A 14,397-nucleotide genomic window follows, 5' to 3' on the forward strand; every position below is an offset into this window, starting at 1 on the left:
CCACTTCCTGTCGATACGCAGACTAGGCACCGTCTTTGATGAAGCCGATGACAGTGGTGTCATCTGCAAATTTCATAAGTTAGACAGCCGGGTGCGTTGAGGTGCAGTCGTTCGTGTAGAGATAGAAGAGCGGCGGAGAGAGGACACAACTTAAGGACGCCCTGGTGCTGGAGGTGCGTGCAGATGAGATGGCCTCCCCCAGCCTCACCTGCTGTGTCTTTCCCGTCTGGAAGCTGTAAATCCACTGGCAGATGGCAGGCGAGACGCTGAGCTGGAGAAGCTTGGAGGAGAGGAGTTCCGGGATGATTGTGTTGAAAGCAGAGCTGAAGTCCACGAACAGGGTCCTCGCATAGATCCCCACGCCGTCGAGGTGTTCTAGGTTGAATAGCAGTCCCATGTTGACTGCATCATCTGCAGACCTCTTTGCTCGATAAGCAAACTGCAGGGGGTCCAGCGGGGGACCCGTGACGCTCTTGGGATGGTCCAGCACGAGGGTTTCGAAGGACTTCATGGCCACAGATGACAAGGCGACAGGCCTGTAGTCATTGAGACCCGAGATTGGAGGTTTCTTGGGGACTGGGATGATGGTGGAGTGTTTGAAACAGGGTGGTACTTCGCACAGTTCCAGAGATCTGTTGAAGATCTGTGTGAAGACTGGAGCGAGCTGGTCCGTGCAGACTTTGAGGCGGGATGGGGACACAAGGTCTGGGCCTCCCGCTTTGTTAATCTTTTGTTGTTTGAAGATGTGTGAAAGTGTCCTTTTCAAATCTGCAGTCGAAGGTGTTCAAGTCGTCGGCTAGTCTTCTATTGTTCTCAGCTTGGGGGGTTGGGCGATTGTAATGCATGCCAGACTGATTCCCTGAGAGTTTGACACTGAAAGGTCCACACAAGCGATTTCAGTTCTTGATTTGGTTGCAGGCAGTGGTGCCACACTCAGGCTCACCGTGTGTTCTGCATTGTTTGAGTGGTTCCAAGTGGCTTTGGCGCATGGCTGAGGACAGGTTCGGATACAGGTCTTGATACATGTGATTGATGTGTGATCTGCCACTGCTACCTTTGAACATGAAACCCAACCAGGATTTCACCAATTTGTTTGCGCTGGTCAATGTTTTATACGGAGGGCGGCGTGAAGTCAAAGTGCAGATGAAGAATAGATAGATATATTTGCACCTTCTCCCCACCACCTCAGTGCAGAGCTGCTTGGACTGGGCTTGGAGATCTGGTTCTGGTGTTCTGTGTGTTATCTCTGGTGATGAATATGTCGGTGGCACTGCTGCTGCTGGTCCTGTCGGCTCTGGCCTCAGCCCAAGGTCCAGGCTGCTACCAGCTTCGTAAGTGACAACAATCACTGTAACGGTAGTCTGTCTTTTTTATCTTTTGAAGGTCTGCGGGAGGGGGGGTTTCAGCCAGGTTAAGGGTAAGTTTAGGGGTATGTTTTCATGACGAGCACAAATTACGTGGGGAGGTGGGTTAGACCAGGTGTTTGTAATTTGGAAAACGAGTAGCAGCAGGCATATTTAAAAAATCGGCTGTCTGCACCGTTGTGGGAGTAAACACAGCCGACTTTATTTGCTGCCAATCAAAGCGGCTTCTTTCATTCTTCCCCTTTAAACCACCTGTTGTGTTAGCTTTCTGTTATTATCCCTGATGTTAGCGGGCCAGTTTTGACCCCGTGTCTACTCTTCAAACTATTATTTATCATCTAATCCATTTCTTACCTCATTGTTACATTATTAGGCTTCCTTTTCCATGAAAAGATTAGTTTTAATTATTTTGGTGTGGCCCCCAGGGCCTTTCTTTTGACAGCATACCCCTTGTTTGATAAAAAAGAAGGTAAAGTAACTTCAAGAAAATTATATATATAAATAAGAGGTTGTTACGTTACATGGCTATTACTGAGGGAAATTAGAAGACATTTCTGAAGTTAATTTGTTTTAATTTTTATTTTAAGATTATTAACGATAGTTACTTCTATGATGTTTGAGTCCATTTTTACTAGGGCTGTCACTATTGAACCTTTTTAGATTATCCTACAGATATTTTGTCGAGTACTCGAGTAATCGGCTGATTACCTCCCCCCAAGTCTTCCCTTGTGCAGTAATGTCTCCAAAGACAAACAAAAAACACGAAAACAGACAGTACTTGAGAGCGTGTTACCGAGGCGACCACGCGGTTAGGCGCCATCTTGACTTTGGTACTGAGTCAGGCATAAACTCTGTCCAGAATTTGGGTCAACAAAATCAGCCTTTGCTAAAGGGTTAGCATTTGCACTTAGCATTAGCGCGCTAGCGATTACAATTTTAGGTTAAAGAAAACTGAGAACTATCAATAAGCTCACCAAATACACTATGTGATACGTACATTTTCCACATCTTATAACAGAGATGGGAGTAATGTAATCATCATAAGATGATAAAGAAATGTGGCAAGTGGCCATATAGTGTAAAGTACGGACGGGTCAGTATGGTAGCTAACGTTAGCAATATAGCTAACGGTAGAGCGCTGCTAAATTGTTGACAAACTGTGCCTGTGCACTTCTAATATGTTCTAGCATAATGTTAGAACATCACTGCTTCCTAGTTCAGCATTGACAACATATATTATAGATACTTACGTTTCCTTAAAGTGATCGAAAATTGAATCTTGTATTATTGACGTTGGGTCTGATGCTCAGTGTGATGCAAAAAAAAAAAAAAATCCCACCTGGGGGCCTTAGCTGTCACTCAAAACAAATTAGCCAATGAGGACGCATTCCTCATAAAGCCCAGTCACCCGAGAGGTTTGTGCCAAAAGTCAGCGAAAAAAACAGAAGCGTAAAACTGAAACCGTAAACGAAAACAAATTAAACGTAAGCAAATAAATAAAAAAGTAAGCGAGAAAATGAAAACAACTGAAACGTAAGCGACAAAAACCAAAACATAAGTGAAAAATACAAAACCGTAAACCCCCAAAAAAAAACAGAACCGTGTAGCGTATATTGGTCAAATAAAAATGTAATTAATTTAGGAGAAATGAATAAGCCGGAAGCGACGCTGAGAACATTGGTGTGTTGGACTAAAGTTGGGTGAGCGTTTACTGCATCCAGTGCGGACGGGAAAGAGACGAAAAAGTTGAGATTTTGCCTGAAGCTAGTAATTTCCCCAAAATTTGTAGGCGCTAATATTGTAGTCTGGCAAAGTTGCTGTGTTTACTCACGACCGTAAATTCAAGATGGTGGGTGGTAGTCCCTCTGTGGAAGTGGCTTAGGAAGCAAGGCGACAGATTTGGTTGCAGACGACAAAGATGTAGAAAAATAAAAAAAATAATAATAAAAACGGCCGGAGAAGAAAAATGGCTGATCGTCACGCCTTCGGGAACACGCGTGATCACACGAGACTTTGAGATCGGTGGTGCAATGGAATCTTTGTGTGTGTGGTCTACTGTGTTGAGATTCTCAGAGCACACCACACACATGGCGACCAAAACCTGATTGTTTATCTTTATGTGTGGGATCTGTAGCAGATTTTTAAAAAAGTCTTTTAAGAGTGGAAAGATTTTTATGTGTGCACCAGGCCTCAGTCTAAATGGCAGCGGACGTAAAATAAAGGAAGTAAAAACGGCGTGGCAACATTGCAGCTCTTGTCAGAATAAAGTAAGCAGTACAGTATGTAGTTCTTTGATTTGTTCGATTGATTAGTTTGTCCAAACCTAATATATTAAGTTAGACAAAACCTATTTGAACCCGGGTAAATTAAGTTGGGCGCAATCCTGGTAATTTAGTTACATTAACCATATTAAATGATGTTGACACAACAAACGTCCATTGAGATGAACCAACAGAACTGCTTAATGCTTAAAGAAAACCATTTAATCATGTGGCAATTCTTTCCATGATTTTCTTCAAGTTCATTGAAAGTTGTTTTTTTTTTTTTTTCTTGGAGTGTAGGAAAATAGGAGCCTAAAATGCCCTCATTGCGTTGGTACGCCCATCTTGGCGCAGACTGGTCTGCCAAAATGGTAAACACGTCAGCAAGCCTTTTGCTTGCACGGAAATCATGATGGCCACCATTTGTGCTTCGACGCAGACTTTGAAAATAGAGCCCTGAGTTTAGGGGTAAGGTTAGGGTTAGAGATAGGGTTAGGTTAAAACTGTAACTAAAAGAATGTTGGAAAACAAACTGTTCTAAAAGATTACCAGTAAATGCAAATGCTTAAAAGTTAAATAAAACTGAACTGTACATAACAAATGCACTGTACTGGATGAAACAAAAGTTGAAGGCACTGTCACATCCATTTAATTTAGTGATTTTTTTGCGTACCGCGAGAGGAAGACCGCATACCACAAGTGGTACCTGTACCACATTTAAAGAATCACTGGGTTAGTGGGTTTGGCTTAAGAGTTAGGGTTTCATTTAGCTTGAGGATTAAGTGTTTTGTTAACGTTGATTAAAGAATGGTCTGTCATTTTCATGCTTGCTTCTATGGGTTCTTTTTCAACCGTTCACTGTATTTCCCCAAAATCCTGCACAGAACCAGTGATGGACCCAGCTCTGATGGACGTAGTTCCTAAACTATCAGGTGCCGGGTTACCTCGTCTAGTGACTCAAGACACTGCAAAAGCACCGAGAACATCGCCGTCAATTGATTTTGAGGGAACCAACCTGGAGTGGCGGCCGTGGACGGGCCAGCTCCCCACCGCAGCTGTTTCCATTTACAACGGCTACACCAGTCGCTACGATTACATCTGCAAGCACGACTGCGATTCAGGCTACTACAACCCCAACGAAGGACCGTTCTGTGTCTATTCCGACAGTGGCGAAGCCAGGCATAGCAAATACTTTTCCTTGCTCGTCAATAAAGACCATTTTGAGATCCTGCAGTGGCGGGAGGGTGCCTATGGTTCGGTGGCGTGGAACGCGGTCAAGAACTGCAAGGACGAGGACAAATACGTTGGCAAGAACGAGTATGGTCTGGGTAAAGTGAAAGTCAGCCACCGAGTCTTTTACTTGCCCTGGGGGAAATGGGAGTACGTTTACAAAAAAGACTACCAGTTCTTGACAATCAACGAAGATGTGGAGAAGGACCACCTGATGGATGTGGTGTACCACACCAACGGCGTCAATGTGGTGGAGCATCCCCCGGACATTATGAAGAACGACACCATCAAGAACCGAGACTGCCTGGAGGGCATGGTCACAGACACCATCAGCAAGAGCAGCCAAGTGGAGCACAGGTGGGACCACAGCTTCAGCCTCTCCCTCTCAGCCAACACTGCCATCACCACCAGTATCCCTTTCCTGGCTAAGGGAGCCATAAGGTTTAGCTTAGAGACCACCGTCGGGTTTACCAAGGGCACCACCTACACCGAGACCCACGAGCACGGACTCAAGTTGACAATCAGGGTCCCGACCAACAGCTTGTGCAGAGTCCACATGGTGGGCAAGAAGTACGGAGCGGAAATCCCGTACACAGCGAGCCTCAAACGCACCTACATGAACGGCGCGACCAAGTGGACCACCATCACCGGGACCTACAAAAGCATCCAGATCTCAGAGGTCAATGGCGTGGTGGACCGCTGTGAACCCCTGCCGAATGCCAAACCTTGTAATTGACAGCTGGGCATGATGGATTTGAGTAAAACTGCAATACATTGCTCCATTTTGTGTAATTCATGTAAAACTGCTATAAAATGTGTGTACGCCAAGCGTTGTAACTGACACCTGGGGATATCACTTTCACGAAAAACTGCAATCAATCAAAAATGCTGAGAAACACGCTTGGTTTTGGACTCTTACGAAGGTCCTTGTTATCAGAATAATAAAACTGACAAGAGATTTTTCTGTAAAAATCAAAAGAGAGATCTTTAAAGACACAAGATGGTGTCTTTAAAGAAACGAACTTCAGCATTTGTCTCAACACCCAAGACAGTTTGGTCTTCCTTCAAACTAATCTCCATATTTCTCTCCACACGAAAGACCATTCAGAGCCTTCAATCAACCTAACCTCAGTGTTTCCGTAAACATCAAAGACAATTTCATCTTCCAATAAAATGCCTGTATTTTGCAAACATCAGACTAGTTTGTTCTGCAAAGACAATGCAGTCTTACTAAGACTACAGCGCAGCGCAGGTGTTTCTCTTCTCAATAAAGATGCATTTTGGTCTATTTATTTATTTTTACATCTGCGGTGTACCTTTTAGCCACATGAGGGAGCCACACACGAGGGCCTCGCTTACCAAAGGGTGCGTTGGATTCTGACTAATGCACAACAGCTGAACACGGCGTACAGCAAAAATCCGATCAAATCTTGCGCACCCACGTGGGCACAGCTGTAAGTATCCAGCATACCCGCGATCCCAGTGAGGATAAGCGGTTTAGAAAATGCATGGATGAGTATGTAGTCATAAATAGATCCAGGATGTGGCGGATTGCTCCGAACGCATGGAAAACAATGCATTTAGATCGCTACGAAATTAGTTTAGCATGTCGAAAGGCTATACAGTCTAGGCAGCTCCAGAGTTCTTGGGATATCTCACGTGTGCGACTCCGCTCATCTAACAACAGCACAACGACGATGAACGACTATCGGGACCCACGTTGCCGCGGCCACCAGACGCTCGCCATCGGGCCTCACCTCCGGTGAATAGGAGCGCGAATGATGAAGAGTTGATGAGCTGGTGCGTTCGAAGACAAACCGCATGCACTTTGTCCCGTTGACTCTCATCTCTTAACTTGTTATCTTTTCATGTCGGTCTTATCATGCATGTGTGTGATAAGTCGACGATATTAAAGTCGTGATGGAAGCAGCGAGAACCTTCCCGCAACTTTCACTCTCCTAATATGCAACAATAATGGGTCATACGTGGGAGTGGAGAGCGTGTACGTAATGAAGGGGCCCATACATGTTACATGTGCGTTATACGTGTGTTACATTGTTTTACCACTCGGTTGTCCGATTGCTAACTTTAGTAACGTAAACGATCGAAATGCAAGTTTGGAGCGCGCGGGCCCAGTGTGGTTGTTGCACTACGTGTTACGTACGCATTACATGTGTGTTACGTTGTGTGTCAGTCGGTGACTTGTATGTTACATGGGGCATGACTTGGTTAAACGTGTTAGTTTGATGTTGCATGTGTGTTCCATCGTGTATTACATGCGTGTTACGTTGTGTGTTACATTGCTTGTTAGTCGCTTACTTGTGGTTCACATTCTGTTGTGTTTTGTGTTACATACATTGTATGTTGCACCTGCGTGTAACATGTCAGTTCCATTGTGTGCTACATGTGTTTTATGTTGCGTGTTAATCAGTTACAGGAAATGCATGGGGTAATTGGGGTAAACGAGGCACGGATTTTGACATTCGTGTAGTGTTCCTCGTGCGTTCCATCACGCTGTGATGGTGTTCAGGAAGGTGCGTCTTTATGGGGCCGGCGTAAAGTGCGGCGTATAAAAATCCGGCGTGGACAGAAGAGGACGACTCAGTTGGGAGGCGCACTCGATCGGGGTGAGTCCTGTTTAATCAATCGGAACCAGATTGATCTTTAATCATAATAATATGAATAATAATCCTACAAGTAAAACATAATATGAATGACTGTCGTATGAATTGATATAGTCGAATTGTTTTAGATGAACATTTCAGTGTTGGAACGATCAAGGTCCTTCTGACATAGAAAGCTCTGTTTAATTACAAGAAAAACGATGACTGTAAACCGTCGCCATTTTACGAATCGGCATTTTCCATCACTTTTCTGTGGAACATAACTGAAACTATTGGCTAAAAAATAAAGCACCTGTTTGTGCATATCTACACGGTTTTTTTTGCATATTTTATCCTCCAAATGGCTTGCTCCTTACTGTTTGCAGAGGAGTGCAGTAGCTGGAGCATGTACTACAAGTATGCTCTTTGTCCTCACTAGTAAGATAATTCTGCACACTAGTACAACAACTGTCTTACTGCAATGTTTTGTTTCTACTACAGGTACTAGTGCCACCTTTGGCCAACTAGTATGCAATGAACCTTACTAGTAAATGACTGTGCTGCGCTAGCAACACCCAACTACAGCAGTAGGCATGTGTTATGCACTTGTAGCCTGTTCCGCTTTATGTAAAGCTCATTAGTAAAAATTTGGCATAAGAGTAGGTAACTGTACGGTGTTATTAGTAAAGCAAAACTGTGCACTAGTTGACACCTCTGCACTACTAATACTGTAGATAAATAAATAACTAATGACTAAAAAAATGTCACTAGTAAGACACAGTTGTTCTACTACCGTGCTGAATTATCTTGCTAGTGAGGTCAAAGAGTGTAGTAGTACATGAACCTCGGTGAATGACTAGGGCGCACTTTTATAATGACTAGGATGCACTAGTAGAATGAGTAGGGCAGACTAATAGAATGACTAGTACACCCAAGTAGAATGACTCGGGTGCACTAGTAAAAAACTAGGCCACACTAGCAGAACGACTAGGGCGCTGAAGTAGAACAACTCGGGCAAACTAGTGGAACAACTACATGTTACTCGTGCCCACACTAATATCCTCTTTGTTTGACACTTCGGCACACTTGTAGAATGACTAGGGCACACTACTAGAAGGACTCTTAGAAGGAATAGTAGCAAGACTAGGGTGCACTAGTAGAACAACTAAGGCACAGTATTAAAATACCTACGTTACCTATGTTACTAGTGCGTCTACTAGTACGCCCTTTATCCTCATGCGTAGGACAATTGAAGGCACTAGTAGAACAACTAGAGCGTACTGGTAAAAAAAAAAAAAAAAATGAAACTCCAATACATGTTACTACTGAGGTAAAACAGTGCACTAGTTAACATATGAGTAGTACTAGTAGCACACAGTTAAGTTCAGTCAACTAGTGCACAGTTTTGCCTGACTAGTATGTAGTTGATATGAAGCCCTGAATATGTGCGAACGTTGACTGTGGCGTTTTACAGCCAGATGAAGAAGCTGTTGTTGTTGTGCGTGCTGGTGGGCGGAGCCTGTGCCGGCGTGCGGGACGTCGTCCAGAGGAGCGCCCAGAGCAGGAAAGGTGAACACCTGTTTTACATCCTATGTTACATTGTGTGTTACATGTGTTACAATGTGCGTTATTATAGATTGTATGTTGTAACGGGTGTTACATGGGTGTTCCAATAAAATATATATGTATTGTTGACATTTTTTTATTAATTGTAGTAAATCCATCCATCCATTTTCTACCGCATATGAGAGGTCGGGTCGCGGGGGCAGTAGCTTTAACAGGGACGCCCAGACTTCCCTCTCCCCAGCCACTTCACCTAGCACTTCCGGGGAGATTCCGAGGCGTTCCCGGGCCGGCCGAAAGACATCGTCTCTCCGGCCACCGCCCAGCTCGCACTGCACCCGACCCCTGTGGCCCCTCCCACAGGTGGTGAGCCCATGGGAAGGGGGGTCCACGTTACCCTTTCGGGCTGTGCCCGGCCGGGCCGCATGGGTGCAGGCCCGACCACCAGGCGCTCGCCTCCGAGCCCCACCTCCAGGCCTGGCTCCAGAGGGGGGCTCCGGGCAAGGGAGAACTGAGTCCATCGTTTGTCGTCATCATAAGGGGTCTTTGAGCCGTGCTTTGCCTGGTCCCTCACCTAGGACCTGTTTGCCATGGGTGACCCTGCCAGGGGCATAAAGCCCCAGACAACTTAGCTCCTAGGATCATTGGGACACACAAACCCCCTCCACCACGATAAGGTGACGGCTCAAGGATTGGTTACTTCATTATTATGTAATTAATTACAAGCAACAAATATGAGAATTAATGATCTTATTACATCAAAATTAATTATATATATATAATTTTATATATAATTATATATAAATAATAAGATTAAATCAGGCGGCACGGTGGACGACTGGTTAGAGCGTCTGCCTCACAGTTCTGAGGACCGGGGTTCAATCCCCGGCCCCGCCTGTGTGGAGTTAGCATGTTCTCCCCGTGCCTGCGTGGGTTTTCTCCGGGCACTCCGGTTTCCTCCCACATCCCAAGAACATGCATTAATTGGAGACTCTAAATTGCCCGTAGGCGTGACTGTGAGTGCGAATGGTTGTCTGTTTCTATGTGCCCTGCGATTGGCTGGCAACCAGTTCAGGGTGTACCCCGCCTCCTGCCCGATGATAGCTGGGATAGGCTCCAGCACGCCCGCGACCCTCGTGAGGAGAAGCGGCTCGGATAATGGATGGATAGAAGATTAAATCATGGCAGTGAATTCAAATAAAAATGTACATACAATGTATATAGTTCACATTTTTATTTGTTATCGTTTAGATCACTGTTGGTGTAGTGGTACACTCGCCTGACTTTAGTGCAGGCAGCGTGGGTTCAATTCCCACTCAGTGACGATGTGAATGTGAGTGCGAATGGTTGTGCTGTGTCTGTATGTGCCCTGCGACTGACTGGCGACCAGTTCAGGGTGTAGTCCGCCTTTTGCCGGAAGTCAGCTGGGATAGGCTCCCGTGACCCCTGAACAGGGTGAGGTGTTGGGAATGGATGGGTGGATTGATTTATTATTTAAATAATTGGTTAATCATCATTAAGTTATTTTATACTATAAAATGATGTGAATGAATTGTTTTGTCATTAAAATGGAAATGTATACGTGTATAAATGAAATATTATGTTTTGAATAATTGGTTGATTAATTACAATTCAATGAAATATAAATTATAAGATTAAGAAAGAATATTACAAAATATTATTCAAATAAAAAATATATTTTGACATTTTAAATGTAATTAATTAATAACAATAAAAAACATTGATTAGTTAATTAATTACAAATCAAATCATGACAATTATTTGTGATTTTATTATTAAGACAGATCTATTTTACGTACACATTTTACTTCATTTTATTTTTAGGTTTTACCTTACCTTAGCTTACCTTGAACGTAAAAGCCGAAGCCAGTCAACTCTATCTCGTCCTGGCCGTCAGGCCTCTTCACGATCCCGTCGCTTTCCTCCGCAGTGTCCCTCCTCAACCCGCAGCTTGAGGGCGTCGTTCCCGATAGAGCTCCGGCTCCGGCCCCGCCCCCGGCTCCAGTTGCTCCCGCCGACCTGCAGCAACGGGAGCCGCTGCCGTCCGACTACCTGTTCGGCGACAACGTCAACCTGGAGTGGCGCCAGTGGAACAGCTCGCTGCCCGACGGGGCGGTGGCTATCTATAACGGCTACACGGAGCGCACCGACTACGTGTGCATGTACAAGTGCGAGGCAGGCTTCTACAACGCCGCCCTTGGGCCCTACTGCCGCTACCCCTACGGGGACATCGAGTACTACGCCCACGAGTTCCACATCCTGGTCAACAAGGACAACTTTGAGTTCCTGGAGTGGAAGCAAGGTTCCTACGGTTCCGTTCCGCCGTACTCGGTCCGGACCTGCCTCGGCGTGGGCATCTTCGTGGGCAGGAACAAGTACGGCCTGGGCAAGGTGGTGCCACGGTTCGAGGCCTTCTTCCTGCCGTGGGAGGGTGACGAGTACTGGTACAAGAAGTACCAGGTCCTGACGATCAACCGAGATGCGTACACACAGCACATCTCCCATGTTCAGTACGCCCTGGACCAGGTGGCCATCTTCCAGTACCCACCTGAGACCATGCGCATCTCTGGAGTCACCAACAACGAGTGCCAGGTAGCCTTGCTGAAATTAAGAGAATGAGTCGGAAAATTTCCATGGCGATTCACAGGAATAAACCAGGAATTTACAAAATTGAAGGTTGTTTGGTAATATATTTCCAAAATTCCTCAGCTGACCAGAAACTTTCTGGAAATTGACTGAAGATTTTTAGGAACATTGTTTGAATGTGATACCGATCCATTGAGTTACTCCAAATCAGTGATTCTCAACCAGTGTGCCGGGGCACATTAGTGTGCCCTGAGCGCTCTTCCGGTGTGCCGTGAGAAATTATCAAATTTTACGTAATTGCTCAAAAAATTCTTTATTTACAAGAAATAATGGATCTTTGTTCATCAGTTTATGCCAGTGAGCCATAGTGACAGACAGAATAATTGAATGGTCTTCTATTAGGTGGCAGGAAGTACATACAGTAATTAATGTATCCACTTTTTGTGGCATTTTTGTTTGTTGGTGTGCCGTGAGATTTTTCTATCGATCTGCTCCATTCTTCCCTACAAGACCCCATGATACTTCAACTCCTCCACTTGGGTCAGGTCATCCTCGCTATGGAGAGGGCACGCCACCCTTTTCTGACTGAGTATCACGGTCTCAGATTTGGAGGTGTTGATTCTCATCCCGACCGCATCGCACTCGCCTGGGAAGCTCTCCAGTGAGACTTGAATATCGCGCCTTGATGAAGCCAACAGAACCACATAATCTGCAAATACTGTGGTCACCAAACCGGAGTATTAAGAGAGTCCAATCCCTCTCAAGAGGACTGGTACCAGAACCCGAGCTGTTTACGCTGTGTAGGTGAGCCCAACTAGTCGTAAAGTCTCAACCTTGCACACCAGCTCGGGCTCTTTGCCTGCTGGAGAGGTGACATTCCACGTCCCTAGAGCCAGCTTTTGTAGCCAGGGGTTGGATTGCCAATGTCCCTGCTATCAGCTGCCACCCAGATCGCTACGCACCCAACCCCCATTGGCTCCTCCCACAGGTGGTGAGCCCAAGGAATGGGGGACCCACGTTACCTCTTCGGGCTGTGTCTGGCCGGGCCCCATGGGTGCAGGCCCGTCCACCAGACACTCGCCTTTGAGCCTCACCTCCAGGCCTGGCTCCAGAGTTAGGCCCTGGTGACGTCGGTCCGGGCAAGGGAAACTTAGCTCCCTCATAGGTTTTCATCATAAGGGGTCTATGAGCTGGTCCCTTTCCTAGGACCTGTTTGCCATGGGTGACGCTACCATGGGCATAGAGCCCTAGACAATTTAGCTCCTAGGATCATCGAGCCATACAAACCCCTCCACCACGATATAGGCTGGGAATTTGGATTTGGAATATAGAGTTTCCAAAGCTCCCAAGCTGAACTGCCCATGGAAATTTGCAGGAAACTTTCTGGGAATTTCATCAAAATGTTCCACCCCTTTGATTGAATGTGACACCCTTCTCTTAAATTACACTCAATTCCCAGTGAATTTCATAAATTCTATGAATTACCTAGAATTCCCAAGGAAAGTTTGCCATTTGGAATAGACCAGTTTAACGTCCATTGGAAAGTTACCAGAAAGAATCTCGAGATTTACTGGAAATATCAATATCCATTGCCACACATGTAATGAATTGCTATTAATTCCCACAAATTCCCATGGAAAGTTTCAAATTTGGAATACAGTGGAACCCTGATTTAACAGATTGTGGAGGGTGTTAAATCTGGTCGTCCGTTAAATTGAAGCACTTTTTCGTGGCTTAAAAACACCAGCAGAGTACAAAATTATTGTAAATGGATATAAAAAAAAAGCTTCAAAATGTTTGAAAGGTTTCAAGTTTATCCAAACTTACCTTGCTGGTGCATGGGAGGGGCGATTTTGAGTTCTAACTGGACACTATCATCTGTCCGTTAAATCCGCAGACCGTTAAATAGGGGTCCGTTAAAACGAGATTCCAAAGATACAGTAGTTCCACAATTCCCCATCTAAAATTTCATGTGAACCTTCTCAATTGTCTGTACATTTACCACCTGTTCGCAACTCTGTCAGGCTGTCACCAAGACGGTTACCATCTCCAAGACCACCGAGAAGGAGACCACCTGGAACATCGGCCGGGCCACCATGCTGGGCATCGTTGGTAGCATCACGGCCAAGATCCCGCTGATTGGGTCGGGCGGTCTGGAGCTGAGCGGCGAGAAGACCCTGCAGTTCTCCCGCGGTACCACACTGGTGGAGGCCCTCAGCCACTCTGTGTCAGTGGAGTTGACTGTGCCACCCAACCACTCGTGCCGGGTGCGCATGGAGGGTCGCAAAGTCAAGGCCGACATCCCTTACACGGCCCGCCTCAGCCGCACGTATCGCAACGGCGAAACCCAGTGGACGTCCGTGTCCGGCACCTACGACGGCGTCCAGATCGGTGAGGTGCGCGCGGTGGTGGACCGATGCCAGCCTGTGGAGGATGCCCAGCCCTGCCCGTCGCCATGACAGCCATGATGTCATCATGCTCGGCTACTGAATCATCTGCAATAAAGATTTAACAACACTGGTCGCTTCATTGTGTAAGCCTTCTCAAGGAGGGTTTGAAGCAATCGTTAAGGGTTCGAATTAGGGTGACGTTGAAGGTAACAACTGGGGTTAGGGTTTCAAGTCTGGATTTGGATTTGAAACAAGGGTTAGGGTTTGAAATTGAGCTTCAAACCAGGCTTAAGGTTTAAAGTTAAGGTTTGAAGTGAGCCTGGGTTAGGGTTTCAAACCAGGGTTAGGGTGTTAAGCTAAAGTTAAAGCTTTAAATTAG

At 45.7% G+C, this 14,397-nt stretch overlaps 1 protein-coding gene and 1 pseudogene across 2 annotated transcripts; both read left to right on the top strand.

Moving 5' to 3' along the window:
• Positions 1-987: 987 nt before the first annotated feature.
• LOC133399568 (natterin-3-like) lies at positions 988-5,591 on the top strand (annotated as a pseudogene).
• Positions 5,592-6,563: 972 nt separating this feature from the next.
• LOC133400195 (natterin-3-like) lies at positions 6,564-14,087 on the top strand. 2 transcript variants are annotated; one of them, XM_061672610.1, is made up of 5 exons: positions 6,564-6,655; positions 7,287-7,482; positions 8,933-9,027; positions 10,973-11,634; positions 13,653-14,087. In XM_061672610.1, the coding sequence occupies exons 3-5, from the start codon at positions 8,937-8,939 to the stop codon at positions 14,085-14,087; spliced, it is 1,188 nt and encodes a 395-aa protein (XP_061528594.1). In that variant the 5' UTR covers positions 6,564-6,655; positions 7,287-7,482; positions 8,933-8,936. The 2 variants fall into 2 exon arrangements, with proteins under 2 accessions (XP_061528594.1, XP_061528595.1); XM_061672611.1 differs by having other exon boundaries at positions 6,610-6,655; positions 7,386-7,482.
• Positions 14,088-14,397: the final 310 nt, after the last annotated feature.

Source organism: Phycodurus eques, chromosome 3 (assembly GCF_024500275.1).
Source record: "Phycodurus eques isolate BA_2022a chromosome 3, UOR_Pequ_1.1, whole genome shotgun sequence".
Taxonomy (NCBI): domain Eukaryota; kingdom Metazoa; phylum Chordata; class Actinopteri; order Syngnathiformes; family Syngnathidae; genus Phycodurus; species Phycodurus eques.

What these genes read in the sequence shown, in the direction of transcription:
- LOC133400195 (XM_061672610.1), top strand. Translation starts at nt 8,937, where the DNA reads ATGAAGAAGCTGTTGTTGTTGTGCGTGCTGGTGGGCGGAGCCTGTGCC. An exon ending in GAGCGCCCAGAGCAGGAAAG is followed by an intron (nt 9,028 to 10,972) that starts GTGAACACCTGT and finishes TTTCCTCCGCAG; the next exon opens with TGTCCCTCCTCAACCCGCAG. An exon ending in TCACCAACAACGAGTGCCAG is followed by an intron (nt 11,635 to 13,652) that starts GTAGCCTTGCTG and finishes CAACTCTGTCAG; the next exon opens with GCTGTCACCAAGACGGTTAC.